At 55.1% G+C, this 16,392-nt stretch overlaps 1 protein-coding gene across 2 annotated transcripts; it reads left to right on the top strand.

Moving 5' to 3' along the window:
• Positions 1–1,038: 1,038 nt before the first annotated feature.
• LAMTOR3 (late endosomal/lysosomal adaptor, MAPK and MTOR activator 3) lies at positions 1,039–12,824 on the top strand. Of its 2 annotated transcripts, none has more exons than XM_078613328.1 (7): positions 1,039–1,146; positions 2,880–2,960; positions 3,764–3,798; positions 3,984–4,042; positions 5,586–5,719; positions 9,872–9,935; positions 11,382–12,824. In XM_078613328.1, exons 1-7 carry the CDS (start codon positions 1,132–1,134, stop codon positions 11,456–11,458), a joined length of 465 nt encoding a protein of 154 aa, XP_078469454.1. In that variant the 5' UTR covers positions 1,039–1,131; the 3' UTR covers positions 11,459–12,824. The 2 variants fall into 2 exon arrangements, with proteins under 2 accessions (XP_078469454.1, XP_078469455.1); XM_078613329.1 differs by lacking the exon at positions 1,039–1,146 and adding an exon at positions 1,868–1,957.
• Positions 12,825–16,392: the final 3,568 nt, after the last annotated feature.

Genomic DNA, 16,392 nt, shown 5'->3' with positions numbered 1-16,392 from the left:
AAAAAATTATTGCGTTTATGGCTCAAGATGAGCATTGAGGTGCTGCTCAACTGTTTCTAGCTCTGAAACAGTTGTGTAAATTCCACATTCCCATGGCGCGGTGAAGTCTATCCGTAGGACAACCACTTGACTTCCCACGACAAGGCGTTGCTCATGATTTTAAGCTTTCGTGACTGCAGGAATGACTTGTTGGTTCTTTTGGTAAAGTCACGTAGAAAGAAAAATTAAAGAATATAATACGACGTTTCGATTGCAACACAAGCAATCATCAGGTAAGAATGAATGAGAAAAAACGAATCTGGTAAATTTATAAATATAATGCAATACAACACAGAGTCGGTCAACACACAACCCATAACCTGGTTGATTACGTTCTTCCAAAGATTGCTAAATTAAAAGGTAAGTGAAATTTGAGAGAGAGACAAGACAGACACGGAGACCCAAGCAGAGAGAGACAACACAGAAAACTAACTTAAATCCTCCCCGTAGAGGTGGTTTAAACTTGATTTGGAGCTTTCGTGACTGCAGGAATTGTGTCCCCGTGTCTGTTTGTCTCAAATTTAGCACTTTGGAAGAACGTAATCAACCAGGTAGGGTGTTGACTGATGTTAGCCGACTCTGTGTTGTATTGCATTACAGTTTACTAAGTTATTTTTTCTCATTCATTCGTACCTGATGATGATTGCTTGTGTTGCAATCGACACGTCGTATTCTATTATTGAATTTATTTTCTTTCTACGCGACTTTACCGAAAATCAAAACGTAAGGCGTTGTTCGTTTCTTATTTTTTGGATCGACCCCAGGAGGGACGATGGGGGCTGAGGAAACCCCCCCCCCCACACTCCCCCCGCCCCCCCCCCCACTCCCCCCCCCTCCCCCTCACACTCCCCCCCCCCACACTCCCCCCGCCCCCCCCCACACACTCCCCCCGCCCCCCCACACACTCCCCCCCCCCCACACTCCCCCCGCCCCACCCCACACTCCCCCCACCCCCCCCCCCCACACTCCCCCCCCACACCCCACACCCGCCCATGGCGAGATGCTCACTCTCGCGCCGTGCAACCCAGGGAGGGGCTGAACTAAACCCTCCACGCATCAACAACAAAAACAACTGAAAGAAAAGAGGTGGGAATGGACCGCCAGCAGGTAAGTGTAACCCAAAGGTTTGACTCTTTTTATTTCTCTGCATCTATTTTTGTTCGATGGCTATCATTTGTGATAACTGTGTAACAAAAACTAGTTTTGTTCCTGGGTAGTGTTATTTTCCAATTGCTTATGCCTGAAAAGTACAGAAAATGGCTATTATTCCCCACAAACTTTGCTTTTGTGACCAGGACACAATAATAACACTAACAAATGTCTTAGTTTTTTGTTCCTGGGTAATAAGTGTTATTTCCTAATTGCTCATGCCTCAAGTACAGAAAATGGCTATTATTTTTTACAAACTTTGCTTTTGTGACCAGAACAGTGATATTTTTCAATGTACCTATTTTCAATGGGAAAACGTGTGAATTTGTGTCATTCCTTCACTTAAAGTCCTGGTAACAAAAGCAAAGTTTGTGGGGACTAATATCAATTTTCTGTACTTTTGAGGCATAAGCAATGAGAAAATAACTACCCAGGGACAAACATCGTGTTACATCGTGTAATAGGTCTCATAAAAAAGCCATAAAGCTCTGAGGGCCTTACCTGGGGAAATACAAAAAAACTGTTTAGCTTCATCACGTACGCTTCCGCGACCAATATCCGCAATCAAGGTGATTTTTCGTGGGTTGAATCGCGTAAATATTCACGAAATCTGACCACCCCCAAAAAACCACACCATTGTGAAGGCTGGGGTCACGTGGGGTGAGGCTGTGACCACGTGAGTCGGTCGGGTCACGTGCCCGCCGTCGCTTGTGTTGTATTCGCGGTCGCCTCGGCTCTTCCTCTCGCCTCGTCTGCCCTCCCTCCCGGGGTGAGTGCACCGCTCCCCCCTTCATCTCCCCCGCCAACCTCGTCGTTGTCGAGGACACTGACATCGCGGCGATAAGACGAGCGGGGCAAGGGGGTGGAGGCCCCTCGCTTCCCCGAGGATCTCCGGGTTGCGGCCTGGTCTCCACCTCTCTTGCCTAGTGACCCTACCGAGAAAGGCGGGCCTGGCCCGGCGCGGGGGGAGGGGGAAGGGCCCTGGCTGGGTCGGGCACCCATGGGGGGAGGAGATGGGTTTGGAAGGCGGTTGTGAGATGGGGGACTGCGGGGATGGAGGAGGTGGAGGTGACGGAGGTTTAGGGAGGTAGATCTGGGGAAGGGGGAAGCGAGGGACGGGGAAAACCGTGAGTCAAAAGTCTCCCAATACGAAGCTAAACTCTTTCAAATAATGGAGTTGGTAGCAGGCTCTTGCTATAATAAGGACGCTTGTTCGACCAGGAGAACCTCGCCGAGTCTCATGGTAAAGGTATAAAGGCGCAGCTGTGCAATAGCTAGCTCACGTCACTACTGGCGGAAGGGGCCCTCGACTAGAGGGAGCTCAAGAAAGCCCTCGAGAAGGTACATTGGCCTACTCTTCCACGCTGGTCGGACGTTTTTGGAATAGGTGGGAGTTCACCCACACTTTATAATGTAGCAGGAGTCTCATTACAAGGAGTCTTGAGGTTATCCTGGGTAAGTAAAGAACAGAGTAGAGTGTTATTGTTAGGGATTTGCCACGTTCACTGTACCATCACACAGAGCCCATGGTGTTGATGGCCCGTCACTGCTGAGATATATGGTAGATTGTTTATATATTTTCTCACTGTGGTTTATTATAATCGGTGTGTACTTTCCGGAGCGGAGATATATGGTAGATTGTTTATATATTTTCTCACTGTGGTTTATTATAATCGGTGTGCTCACTGCAGACATTTCACCCGGGGCCTCCGCCCTCCTCCCTCTGCGAGTCTGCGCCGAGCCTCTGGTGGTCCGGCCTCGCCATGGCGGAGGTGAGAAAAAACGACGAGTTCCGACACTCCCGAGCCCCCAGGGGTCGGTGCTACTTGCTGTGCTACCTGCTGTGTTCCCATGTGTTTGCGCACTCATCCCTCATGGCAGAGGCGTCCATCACAGGGCCTCACCCTCTTTCCACTCTCCCCTGACTGCCTGTGAAAAAGAGCTTCATAGCTCATCGGATTCCTCCAATATGAATACAGATTCTGATTTTGCCCCTCCACCAGTCTCTCCACTCTACGCATTCCCTCACTGTCCGTGCACTCTTTTCTACCGCTCACCTCGCTATCTCCCCTCCTATGCAAAGCGCCCTCACTTCTTGGAAACAGGAAACGGGACGGTAAGAGCTGGGAAGGTGGATGACGTACCACCTAAAATGTGTGTTCATGGTAACCGGAGACATCTGTGAGTGTGTGTGTGGTGTGTACGTGTTGTGTCATGGTAATTGCAGACGTCTGTGTGCGGTGTGTGATGCATGTTTAAACTCTTTATTTTTTTTCGGTAAAGTCACGCAGGTAAAAAATAAAATAAATGAAAACAAGTAAATTATTAGTTTTCATTTATTTTATTTTTTACCTACGTGACTTTACCGAAAAAAACAAAGAGTATGAATCCTTGCAGTAACGAAAGCTTCAAATCTAGAATTGATGCATGTTTGTAGTGTTACATGTATTTTGGCGTTGGCGCGTGTGTTGTGTGTGCGCGCTTGTGGTATATGTAGGTGTGTGTGCGTGTGATTTTGAGGTGTCTTGGTAATCGGGAGGCCGTGGTTGATTTGCCCCACATCTATGTGTTACAGGAGCTCAAGAGGTACCTCTATAAGCAACTGGTGAAGTAAGTAACTTTGTCTAATCATCCTTTTCCCTTCTAGAATTTGTCTCAATCCATTCAACCGAAATCTTAATTTGAATTGCGATTGGGCTTCCGTATCATGTGATCACGTGCTGGCATGGGTTACGGTGAGCTGTGGTTGGTCGCCGCGTGTCATGTGATCTCTGTCCCGTGTCTGCTCTGCTCAGGGTGGAAGGGCTCCACGCCATCGTCATCTCGGATCGCGACGGCGTGCCCATCATCAAAGGTGCCGCGCTTCACCGCGCTTCACCGCGCTTCACCACGCTTCACCGCGCTGCATGCTTCACCGCGCTCCGCCACGTTTCATGCTTCACGCTTCACCGTGCATGACCACGCTTCACTGTGCCTCGCCACATTTCTCCGCGCTTTATCACGCTTCACCGTGCTTCACCGTGCTTCACGCTTCACCACGCTTCACCACGCTTCATGCTTCACCACGCTTCACCACGCTTCATGCTTCACCACGCTTCACCACGCTTCATGCTTCACCACGCTTCACCACGCTTCACCACGCTTCACCACGCTTCATGCTTCACCACGCTCCTCCACGTTTCATGCTTCACACTTCACCGTGCGTGACCACGCTTCACTGTGCCTCGCCACACTTCACCGCGCTTATATCACGCTTTATCACGCTTTATCACCCTTCACTGCGCTTTATCACACTTTATCACGCTTTATCACCTTTCCCCGCGCTTTATCACGCTTTATCACGCTTTATCACGCTTTATCACGCTTTATCACGCTTTATCACGCTTTATCACCCTTCACTGCGCTTTATCACACTTTATCACGCTTTATCACGCTTTATCACCCTTCCCCGCGCTTTATCACACTTTATCACGCTTTATCACGCTTTATCACCCTTCCCCGCGCTTTATCACGCTTTATCACGCTTTATCACGCTTTATCACGCTTCACTGCGCTTCACCACGCTTTATCACGCTTTATCACGCTTTATCACGCTTTATCACGCTTTATCACCCTTCACTGCGCTTTATCACACTTTATCACGCTTTATCACGCTTTATCACCCTTCCCCGCGCTTTATCACGCTTTATCACGCTTTTTCACGCTTTATCACCCTTCCCCGCGCTTTATCACACTTTATCACGCTTTATCACGCTTTATCACCCTTCATCACCCTTCCCCGCGCTTTATCACGCTTTATCACGCTTTATCACGCTTTATCACGCTTTATCACCCTTCCCCGCGCTTTATCACGCTTTATCACGCTTTATCACGCTTTATCACGCTTTATCACCCTTCCCCGCGCTTTATCACGCTTCATCGTGCTTCACCACGCTCCTCGGGCTGATTTAGAAAAAAAAATCAGATTAATCCGAAACTTTGGAACGCATGCATATTAGAATGGCTTTCTGGATTACATTCTGACAGGATTATCCTGAAGATGCGAGGCGCAGTTTAAAGTCATAACATCGTGTCGAGTTGCAAAATTGGGGTGTGAGAATTGTTATTTGGCTCACCGGTGAGTGAGCTGAAACAACAAATAATTTGCGCATTAAACTCTTGCTCTTGTGACAGCTTAATTTGTTCGGCTATGTAGTGTTGGGTGGTGAAGGGTCTGACTGCAGAGAAATCTGGCCAAATCATTACGTGTCCTCACCCAAAAATCTATAATGAATCCTTAATATTGGCCGTGCGAAAACTTACACGTCAAAAAACAACCCCATTTTCAACCCTGCCTTCGCTACCCCCCTCCCCTTGCTCCCCCCCCCCCCCACCTTTCTTCTCCGTTGTCCCTTCAGTGGCCACGGAGAACGCGCCAGAAACGGCTCTGCGTCCCAGCTTCCTGGGCACATTTGCCCTCGCCACGGATCAGGGCAGCAAGCTCGGCCTGTCCAAGAACAAGAGCATCGTGTGCTACTACAGCTCCTTCCAGGTGCCTTAACAACACAGGACACGCACATCTGTGCAGTGTAAAGTTGACACAGTAGGGGGCACACCAGGTGCATCTACCAGTGATCTCAGTCATCCACAATACAGGTTTTTTGGGTTAGATCGGGTAAATATATAAATGTGTCGTTAAAACCGCCACCACTCGACACAGCCAATTAGTAAGGTTTGTTACGTAAACAGAACGTGCCACACTGGGTCTGTCCTGTAATCAACACTTCACGTCGCCTCAAAGTGCACCTGGCCTGGCACAGGCGCTGTGGTGACATCACTGTTAATTAGTGGCATATGGCGGGTATTGGATGTGTAACCATGGGGAGCGGTAGTGTAGCAGCTAGGGCGCTTCTGCTACAAACTCAGCGACCTTAGTTCGATTCCCGCTCACAGCCAACACCAGTGATGATCTTCTGAATCGATCTTGGCCACCCCCTAGGTCGACTCAGCCTCAAATGAGAACCTGATATGGTGTGTGAAACACCAGCACTGGGGAGACAAAGGTGCCCGGGTGTGGTGCTTGCCACCCACCCCATTGTGTTCCGTGTCGGCCTTCATAGGTGCTCGCTAACAGCACTTGCCCCAACAGTCTGTTAAGGCGAGAAGCGGGATCTTTTGCTTTGTCCTCAAAACACTGCACCACTGCTCGCCGTAGATACATAAAGGGCACATTTTGCCTGTATAGATTGAACAGACTTTTGGGGCAAGTGCTGTTAGCGAGCAGCACCTATGAAGGGCGGCACGGCGCACGAGAGGGTGGGCGGCCAGCACCATGCCTGACCGAGTTTGAGGACACATCCACACACATAAAGACAAAGATCCCCCATATAGCCTTAACAGATTGTTGGGGCAGGTGCTGTTAGTGAGCACTCATTAAGGCCGGCACCACACATGGGGGTGGGTGGCTAGCACCACGCCCGGCCGCCTTTGTCTCCCCAGTTTTGATGTTTACTACACATCGCACCAGGTACTCATTTGAGGCTGAGTCGACCTTGTGGAGGCCCAGGACCGGTTCCAATAATTGTCACCCGTGTTGGCCGTGAGCGGTAATCCAACTCGAGTGGCCGGGTTCGTAGCGCAGCGTAGCGCTAACCCACGCACACACGTACACACTGAAGTCTGTGGAGCCGTGAGCCTGCAATGTGGAGACATGGCTGCCAGGAGGCAGTAGAGTCATCCGCGAGTTCCCCGTCTCGCCCCCCACACTTCGCGGGCTCCGTCTCCTTGTGGGGCGGCACTTACGTCGAAGTCTTCACACAACACCAGCAAACGCCAAATTCGCCACAAATCTTCTTGGTTCTTTCGGTAAAGTCACGTAGAATGGAAACAATAAAAATAATAAAATAAAACATAATAAAATAATTCTCACGACGTTTCGGCCACAACGCAAGCAGTCGTCATCAGGTCTGTCGGGAAGACAGCGTCTGAATGAGCTCATTCAGATGCTGTCTCCCAGTCAGCGACAGTGTTTTCCCTGCAGCGACGCTACTGATACGTCTTTGTTGTGCATCGAATTAGGACCCACATCTAACAGAGAGAGGGTCCCCTTGCCTATTAACATCTGCCAGGTTTCCAGCATCGGTTCAAGCAAGCAGGCCTGATTCCTGATTCCTGACCGAAGGTTGAAGCCGGTCCAGAGTTTTGCTCGTGTCGAATCAATGCTGCTGAAATGACGAGCACCCAGAAGGCCGTGTGTCGCCAATGGGATGTGGTACCCTTTTTAAAAAATGTATTTTATATTTCATGTGAAGAGACATTTGCGTGAAGGGGGTGAATTGTATGTTTAGTTATTTTGGACAGCTCTGCCACCAAGTGGCTTGTGCTGAATGCAGCGCTAACCACTGCACAGGTGGCTCAGCGGAAGAGCAAGCGGCTCGCACGGTCGCGAGTTCGAATTATGGTTGGGGAAGTTGACTCAGCCCATCATCCCTTCCGGGTTGATACAATGACCAACACTTTGTGGGGAAGTCAACAGTGGTTGTCATATGGAGAGACTTTTTGTTTACACTTTTCCCGTCAGCTTACTAATCGTAGTCGGTGCGCCTGTGTGGACAGCTTGCTAATCACAGTGGGTGAACCTGTGTGCGCAGCTTACTAATTAGTGGGTGAACCTGTGTGCGCAGCTTACTAATTAGTGGGTGCGTCTATGTGGGGCAGCTTACTAATTAGTGGGTGCGCCTGTGTGGGGCAGCTTACTAATTAGTGGGTGTACCTGTGTGGACATCTTGCCAATCACAGCGGGCGCGCCTGTGTTGGCAGCTTACTAATTAGTCGGTGCGCCTGTGTTGGCAGCTTACTAATTAGTGGGTGTGCCTGTGTTGGCAGCTTACTAATTAGTGGGTGCGTCTGTGCGGGCAGCTTACTAATTAGTGGGTGCGCCTGTGTTGGCAGCTTACTAATTAGTCGGTGCGCCTGTGTTGGCAGCTTACTAATTAGTGGGTGTGCCTGTGTTGGCAGCTTACTAATTAGTCGGTGCGTCTGTGTTGGCAGCTTACTAATTAGTGGGTGCGCCTGTGTTGGCAGCTTACTAATTAGTGGGTTCGTCTGTGTTGGCAGCTTACTAATTAGTCGGTGCGTCTGTGTTGGCAGCTTACTAATTAGTCGGTGCGCCTGTGTTGGCAGCTTACTAATTAGTGGGTTCGTCTGTGTTGGCAGCTTACTAATTAGTGGGTGCGCCTGTGTTGGCAGCTTACTAATTAGTCGGTGCGTCTGTGTTGGCAGCTTACTAATTAGTCGGTGCGTCTGTGTTGGCAGCTTACTAATTAGTGGGTGCGTCTGTGCGGGCAGCTTACTAATTAGTGGGTGCGCCTGTGTTGGCAGCTTACTAATTAGTCGGTGCGCCTGTGTTGGCAGCTTACTAATTAGTGGGCGCGTCTGTGCGGGCAGCTTACTAATTAGTGGGTGCGTCTGTGCGGGCAGCTTACTAATTAGTGGGTGCGTCTGTGCGGGCAGCTTACTAATTAGTGGGTGCGCCTGTGGACAGCTTGCCAATCACAGTGGGTGCACCTGTGTGGGTAACTTGGTAATCGCGGCGGGCATGCCTGTGTGGGCAGCTTACCAATTAGAGTGAGTGCACCTGTGCAGGCAAGGTAAGAGGCCACCAAGACACAGGTCTTTTGTGTGCGGCACAGCGGACCGCACGGCCCGGCTGTGGGCCGCGTGTTGGGCGAGGGGCACAGGGGGCCGCACGCGCGAATGATTTAATGAGCGTGCCGCTTTGAAGGCCGTGTTTACCTTCACGCTCCGCCAGAGACCTTCCTCCGGCGATCTTTCCGGCAGTGACCGAGGTGTGTGTGTGTGAGCGTGCGTGCGTGTGTGAGAGAGTGTGTGTGTGTCTGCTGTGGGGAGCGGGTTTGTAGCGCAGGGCGCTAACCACTGCGCTGCGAACGCAGAGACCCAGGTTCGATTCCCGCTCGCAGGCAACGTCAGTCTGGGCCTCCTGTAGGTCGACTTGGCACTAAATGAGTACCTGGTGCGGTGTGTAAACGTGGCCAGGCATGGTGCTGGCCAGGCATGGTGCTGGCCACTCACCCCCTGGTGTACCGTGCCGGCCTTAATAGGTGCTTGCGAACAGCACTTGCCCAAACAGCCTGTGTTAGCTACATGGGGGATCTTTGTCTTTGTGTGTCTACCCTCCCCACAGACTTCCACCCTGCCCCGTGCGCGTGTGTTTATGTGTTCGCACGTGTTCGTGGGGGTGTGTGCAAGCGCTGCTTGCCGCTACACCACGCACGAACCCTGGCAACCAGCGTTTAATTCCTGCTCGCCTCCAATACCAAATAGAGATTTGTTTTAAACTGTTCCTGGGCCCTCCCCTAGGTCGACTCGGCCTTAAACGAGTACCTGATGCGGAGACAAAGACAGGCGGCCGGGCAGGCGCGCGGTGTTGGCCGCCCGCCCCCCCTTCGTGTGTCGTGCCGGCCTTCATAGACACTCGCTAACGGCGCTCGCCCCAACATCCTGTGTGGGCTGCACGGCGGGGATCTTTGTCTTTGCGCACGCGTGCGTCAACGCGCGCGTGCGGGGCGCGCGTTTGTCCATTCACACACGTGCGTGCGCGCGTACGTCCCTATTTTCCTCGCTAACTGCCCCCCCCCCCCTCCCTGCCGCCGCCACCACCCCGTGTACCGCGTGTGTGGCCCAGGTGGTTCACTTCAACCGGCTGCCGCTGGTGGTGAGCTTCGTGGCGAGCAGCGCCGCCAACACAGGTGAGGTCGCCGGCTCCGGGGTGGCCCTGGCGTAGCTCCACCACCAAACCAGTTTGGGGCGAGCTGGCCGCTCCCACCCCCCACCGCCACCACCACACCTCACTCCGCTCCGGCCATTGACAGAGGCCGCCTGAGCGTGACGCCGGGCGGAGGAAGACGAGGATTGTTACTCGCAACGGAACCATGCGGGAGCTCCGTGGTGGTCTTCCTCCATCTCTCTCTCGCTCACTCCGAGCTCACGGCTGCCACCCCTCCCCCCCCACCACTGAAATCTCGCCACCATCACTTCCCCCCCCCTTTCCCCACCGCCTGCCCACCGACCCCCGGCCCCTTTTGAATCGGGGGGGGGGGGGGGGGGGGGTCAGGCCGGTGCTGAACCAAATCGTGGCTGTGAGCGGTTGTTGTCAAGGTGCAGGTGAAAGTGTGGGTGGTAATGGTGGCGGAGCCCGGATGTTTTTGCTGGTGCCGCTGTTTGATCCCGGCCCCATCAAACAAGGGCGGCGGTGCCGTGAGTGGGTGTGTGTACGCGCGCGCATGAGTGTGTTTGTGTTACGGGTAGTGTAACGGTTAGCGCGCCGCGCTATGAACCTGGCGACCCGGGTTCAGTTCCCGCTCACGGCCAACACCAGTGACGATTATCTGAACTGGTTCTGGGCCTCCGATAGGTCGATTCAGCCTCAAATGGTTACATGGTGAGGTGTCTAAACATTGCCACTGGGGAGACAAAGGCGGCCGGGCATGGTACTGGCCACCCATTCCCTCGTGTGCTGCCCTTCATAGGTGCACGCTAACAGCACTTGCCCCAACGGTCTGTTAAGGCTATACGGGGGATCTTTGTATTTGTGTGTACTGGTGTACAGGGGGTGTTGGGAGTGGTAGTGTAGCGGTTAGCGTGCAGTGCTGCAAACTCGGCGACCCGAGTTCGATCCCCGCTCACGGCAAAGCAACAATGACGATTATGTGAATTGGTCCTGGTCCTCCCTTAGGTCGGCTCAGCCTCAAATGACTCCGGTTGTGATGCAGGCCCCCCCACCCCCGCATGTGCCTTGCCAGCCTTGGTGTTGCAGGGTTTGCACACTGTGTGTGTGTGTGTGGTTGCGTCTTAAGTGTTTGCCCAGGTGGAGGAGGGTGTACAACATTCATCTCATTTATACAAGCTGACTCCAAAAAATCTATTATGAATCAAAATATTGGTCGTGAAGGCCCCACATGTTCAATTCAACCCACAGCACCTGGGGCTGTCCTGTGACCTCCTGCCAGCTGCGAGCCTTCGACACTTCGCGTGGCCTCCGAGTGCACCTAGCCTGGCACAAGCTACGCGGTGACGTAATCGCCACTTAGTGACGAATGACGGATGTTGCTGTGAGGGATGGAGACGACTCGGGGCTTCATCCAGCAGTGGATCGATGATTGTGGGAGATGACGGTGGTGTGTGTGTGTGTGCAGGTCTCATCTTCACGCTGGAGCAGGAGATGAGCGGCATCCTGGAGGACCTGCGACCCGTGGTGGAGGTCGGGCCCTGAGACCCGCCCCACTCACCGACTCGCTCATCCATCCACTCACCCACTCACCAGCTCACTCATCCATCCACTCACCAATTCACTCACCCACACACCCTTACCCACTCACCAACTCGCTCACCCACTTCACCAAGTCGCTCACCCATCCACTCACTAACTCACCAGCTCACTCATCCATCCACTCACCGATTCACTCACCCACCAATCCTTACCAACTCACCCACCCTTACCCACTCACCGACTCACTCACTTTCACCCCTGACCCTTACCAACTCACCCTTGCCGAGTCACCAACTCACTCACTCTCAACCACATACCCACTCGCGCTCGTCCACTCGCCATAAGCCTTACTCAGTCACCAACTCACACTTCCCCACTCACTCTCACCCACTCACTCTCACCCACTCACTCACTCTTACCCACTCACTCTCACCCATTCACTCACCCACTCACTCTCACCCACTCAGCCACTTGCTTTCACCCACTCACCCTCGTCTACTCACCCATACCCCTTACTCAGTCACCAGCTCACCTTCACACTCGCCCTTACGCACTCACCTCCTCATCCGGGTGGGTGAGCAAGTGGGTAATCGGACAAATGGGTGAGCAAACGAGTTGTCGTGAGCGGGTGCACTGTCATGCCCCCCCCCACCCCACACATGAGCCTGGGTGCCGCGTCGTGCGTTAGAACGGTGGCGCCAGCGGGGGAAGTGTGTGCCCACCTGTGTGTGCGTGGCATATGCGTGGCATGTGCGTGCAAGGGTGGGGAGGCGGTAGTGTAGTGGTTAGCGCTACGCTGCGCTATGAACCCCCGCTCACTGCCAACATCAGTGACGATTATCTGAATCGGTCCCGTGGCCTCCCCTAGGTCGACTCAGCCTCAAATGAGTACCTGGTGCGGTGTGTAAACATCGCCACTGGGGAGACAAAGGCGGCCGGGCGTGAAGCTGGCCACCCAACCCCTCGTGTGGTGCTGTGCAGGCCTTCATAGGAGCTCGCTAACAGCACGTGCCTCTGGTTAAGTCTATACGGCGGATCTTTGTGCAATGGTGTGCGTGTGTGTGCGTGCGTGCGTGTGTGTGTGCGTGCTTGAGTGCGTGTGTGGTGTGCAGGGTGCCGTGTGGGCACCCTTTGTGTGACCGCACCCTCCCCCCCCCCCCCCCGAGACGTTCGTTGGATCGCCACGCTCGGCCACGATCCCATTCCCTCGTCCCGCTTACTCAGATTGCCGTCGCGTTCCCCCGTGAGCCGTTCCCCCGATTCGATTTTAATCAACGTGTCGCCCCCAAATTTCTCCCGGGCTTGCGCATCGAGAGCCGTGTTGTGTGACTTGCGCGCGATGAAATAAATGCGACAATGACGACGGTGATGACCGGTGATCGAGACTTCACGAAAGAGTGGCAGCCAGTGGAGGGGACAGGAGGTGCACCGCGGAGATGGAGCGGCGGGGGGGGGGCTTTGTTCAGCAATGGATAGATCGTGGCTTGTAATTATGGTGATGTTGGTGGTGATGGTGGGTGATGGTGGTGGTGATAATGGGTGATAGTGGTGGTGATGGTGGTGGTGGTGATGATGGTGGTGGTGATGGTGGTGGTGGTGATGATGGTGGTGGTGATTATGATGTTGGTGATGATGTTTGTGATGGTGATGATGATGGTGCTGCCACAGTCTCCTGGTCACCTCGCTCACCGCGGTGAACTCTCCCCGCGCGCACTCGCAACCTCGTGCGTCTTGTGGCTCCCGCGTGGAGGAGTTTCTCGCCGTGACGGCTTGCGGCCGTGATGCCCGTGTCTGGGAGGCTGTGCCATGGCCAGGTGGCCGCCGTGCCCAGGGCGTGCCGTAGGATTAGAGGAATATCGGGGTGGTGGGGGGGGTGGTGGGGGGGTGGGTGGGTGGTGGGGGGGTTACAATTTGCAGGGGATTGACGGATCGGCACGCGGTGTACTCGAGTGGCCGTGCCTGGAGTCACGTGGGGCACGTGTGGAGGCACGTGTGGAGTCACGTGGGGCACGTGTGGAGTCACGTGGGGCACGTGTGGAGTCACGTGGGGCACGTGTGGAGGCACCTGCAGTCGCCGTCTCTGCACTCATCGCTGCTTCCGTCCAACGCACCCCGACCCCCCCACCCCCCTCCCCCCCCCCACGTGTTTTGTGTCACCGCGATGTTTACAGTGGCCGAACGCGCGCCCGCGTGTGCATGTAGCCGCGAATCCTGAGCACCCAGATTCGACTCCCTCTCACCTCTCTACCCATCATTCTGCACTCCCCCCCCCTACCTTCTCATCCCGATCCAACTCGCTCTCCCATCCCCTATTTTCATACCCCCCCCTCCCTCTATCTCCCCCGTCTAATCCTTCTCTTCTCATGCAGCTGTCCATCTCTCCCCTCCTCAACCTTCATCTTCTCTTCACCCCCCCCCCGCTCGTCACCCTCCTCGTGTGCGGGGGATTGAGGGGGGGGGGGCGATGTGAAGATAGAGGCGCGGCCCTGCAACTGCCTACTCGCCTCCGCTCGAGCAAACCCCCCGGGCCTAGAGCAGTGGGCTCTGAGAACCTTTGCTGCAGCCCTTCCACCCCTTCGGCTCTCGGGAAGGGCATCTCGCACCCCCACCGGGGTTCGCGTGCACCCCGAGGCGACGAACCACTGGCCACGTGGTCCACTCTTGAACAGCTGATCACAGTCGACGGGAGGCGGTGGACTTGCCCGCACTTCACCCCACCAGGGCGAGACGCTGCCAGACTGGGGTCGACCGGTGACCCCGTCTCGCGCTGCTGGGTGGACGTTGGCGATGGTCGTTAATGAAGATCGGTGGTGGTGGTGATGGTGATGGTAGTGATGATGGTGGTGGTGATGGTGATGATGGTCACGGTGTTGTGGTGTAAATCCGGTGCTGGTGTTTACGTTGATGGCGGTTGCTGCGAGCGGCGTTGACGCCGTTGACGCCGCTAAAGGTCGCGGGGTGTTGATGACACCGGGAGCAGCACACCTGCACCTCCCTGCCTCGCTCGCCTTCGTCCCGGACCCAAGCGGTGCGGCCCCCCCTTCCCCCCCCCTTGATCCCCCCACAATCTCTAAGGCGGGAGGGGGGGAAGCCGGGCTGTGCACAGCGCTGTTATTCATTACGGAGCGCGGTGTGTACACAGGTGCGTGCGTGTTTGTGCGAGTCCACCCCGCTCGCTCGCTCCCTCCCGGATTCTCACCCCCCCTCCCCTCCCCCCTTGCCCCCCTCCCCTCCCTCCTTTCCCCCCTCCTTTCCCCCTCCCTCCCTCCTTTCCCCCCTCCTCCGCACTCCTTCACCCACTCCCTCGCGCACTCCATCCCTCACGCCTAATCCACCCTGCCCTCCCTCGGCGGTTTCCCTTCTTTCCTCTCTATCTTTTCATTTCTCCCTCGAACCCCCCCACCCGCCCCCACTTCGCTGCTTTCCGCACTGCCCCATCCCTCCATTTCTCTCCCTCCATCCCTCATCACCCCCCCCCTTCCTCCATCCCTCACTCCCACATCCCTCCATCTCACTCCATCTCTCACTCCCTCCATCCCTCACCACCCCCCTTCCTCCATCTCTCTCCCCCATCCCTCCATCTCACTCCATCTCTCACTCCCTCACTCCCTCCATCCCTCACCACCCCCCTTCCCTCCATCCCTCATCTCCCCCCCCCCCCTTCCTCCATCCCTCACGCCCCCCTTCCCTCCATCTCACTGCATCTCTCACTCCATCCCACTCTATCCCTCCCTCCCTCACTCCCTCCATCTCTCTCTCTCCATCCCTCACTCCATCCCTCACTCCCCCCCTTCCCTCCATCTCACTCCATCTCTCACTCCCTCCCTCACTCCCTCCATCCCACTCCATCCCTCACTCCATCCCACTCCATCCCTCACTCCACACTCTCCTCCCATTCCTTTCAACCGCCGTTCCTCCTTGCCGCAGCCCCTCAATCCGTCGCTCCACCAGACCGGCACCATCTCCCATCTGCCCCCCACCCACGACCCCCCCCACTTCCGAGGTCTACACCCATTCTACCCCCCTCGCTTGGTGGTTGAGTGGGGTGTGAGTGGGGTCCGTGTGTGAGTGGGGTGCGTGTGTGAGTGGGGTGTGAGTGGGGTCCGTGTGTGAGTGGGGTTCGTGTGTGAGTGGGGTGTGAGTGGGGTCCGTGTGTGAGTGGGGTGCGTGTGTGAGTGGGGTGCGTGTGTGAGTGGGGTGCGTGCGTGAGTGGGGTGTGAGTGGGGTTCGTGTGTGAGTGGGGTGCGTGTGTGAGTGGGGTCCGTGTGTGAGTGGGGTGTGAGTGGGGTGCGTGTGTGAGTGGGGTGTGAGTGGGGTGTGAGTGTGAGTGGGGTGTAAGTGGGGTGCGTGTGAGAGTGGGGTGTGAGTGGGGTGCGTGTGTGAGTGGGGTGCATGTGTGAGTGGGGTGTGAGTGGGGTCCGTGTGAGAGTGGAGTGAGTGGGATCTGTGCGAGTGGGATCTGTGCGAGTGGGATCTGTGCGAGTGTGGGATCTGTGCGAGTGGGATCTGTGCGAGTGGGATCTGTGCGAGTGGGATCTGTGCGAGTGTGATCTGTGCGAGTGGGATCTGTGCGAGTGTGTGATCTGTGCGAGTGTGTGATCTGTGCGAGTGGGATCTGTGCGGGATCTGTGCGAGTGGGATCTGTGCGAGTGGGATCTGTGCGAGTGGGATCTGTGTGGGATCTGTGTGGGATCTGTGCGGGATCTGTGCGAGTGGGATCTGTGCGAGTGGGATCTGTGCGAGTGGGATCTGTGCGAGTGGGATCTGTGCGAGTGGGATCTGTGCGAGTGGGATCTGTGCGAGTGGGATCTGTGCGAGTGGGATCTGTGCGAGTGGGATCTGTGCGAGTGGGATCTGTGCGAGTGGGATCTGTGCGAGTGGGATCTGTGCGAGTGGGATCTGTGTGAGTGGGGTGCGCGACTCCGACCCGACTTCGA

Source organism: Lampetra planeri, chromosome 41 (genome assembly GCF_965212315.1).
Source record: "Lampetra planeri chromosome 41, kcLamPlan1.2.h2, whole genome shotgun sequence".
Taxonomy (NCBI): domain Eukaryota; kingdom Metazoa; phylum Chordata; class Hyperoartia; order Petromyzontiformes; family Petromyzontidae; genus Lampetra; species Lampetra planeri.
Note: the sequence above shows the minus strand (reverse complement) of the source record. Positions and strands in the feature narration are given on the sequence as shown.

Coding starts and splice junctions, on each gene's coding strand:
- LAMTOR3 (XM_078613328.1), top strand. Junction 4,043..5,585: donor CGGCGTGCCCATCATCAAAG/GTGCCGCGCTTC, acceptor TTGTCCCTTCAG/TGGCCACGGAGAACGCGCCA. Junction 9,936..11,381: donor GAGCAGCGCCGCCAACACAG/GTGAGGTCGCCG, acceptor GTGTGTGTGCAG/GTCTCATCTTCACGCTGGAG.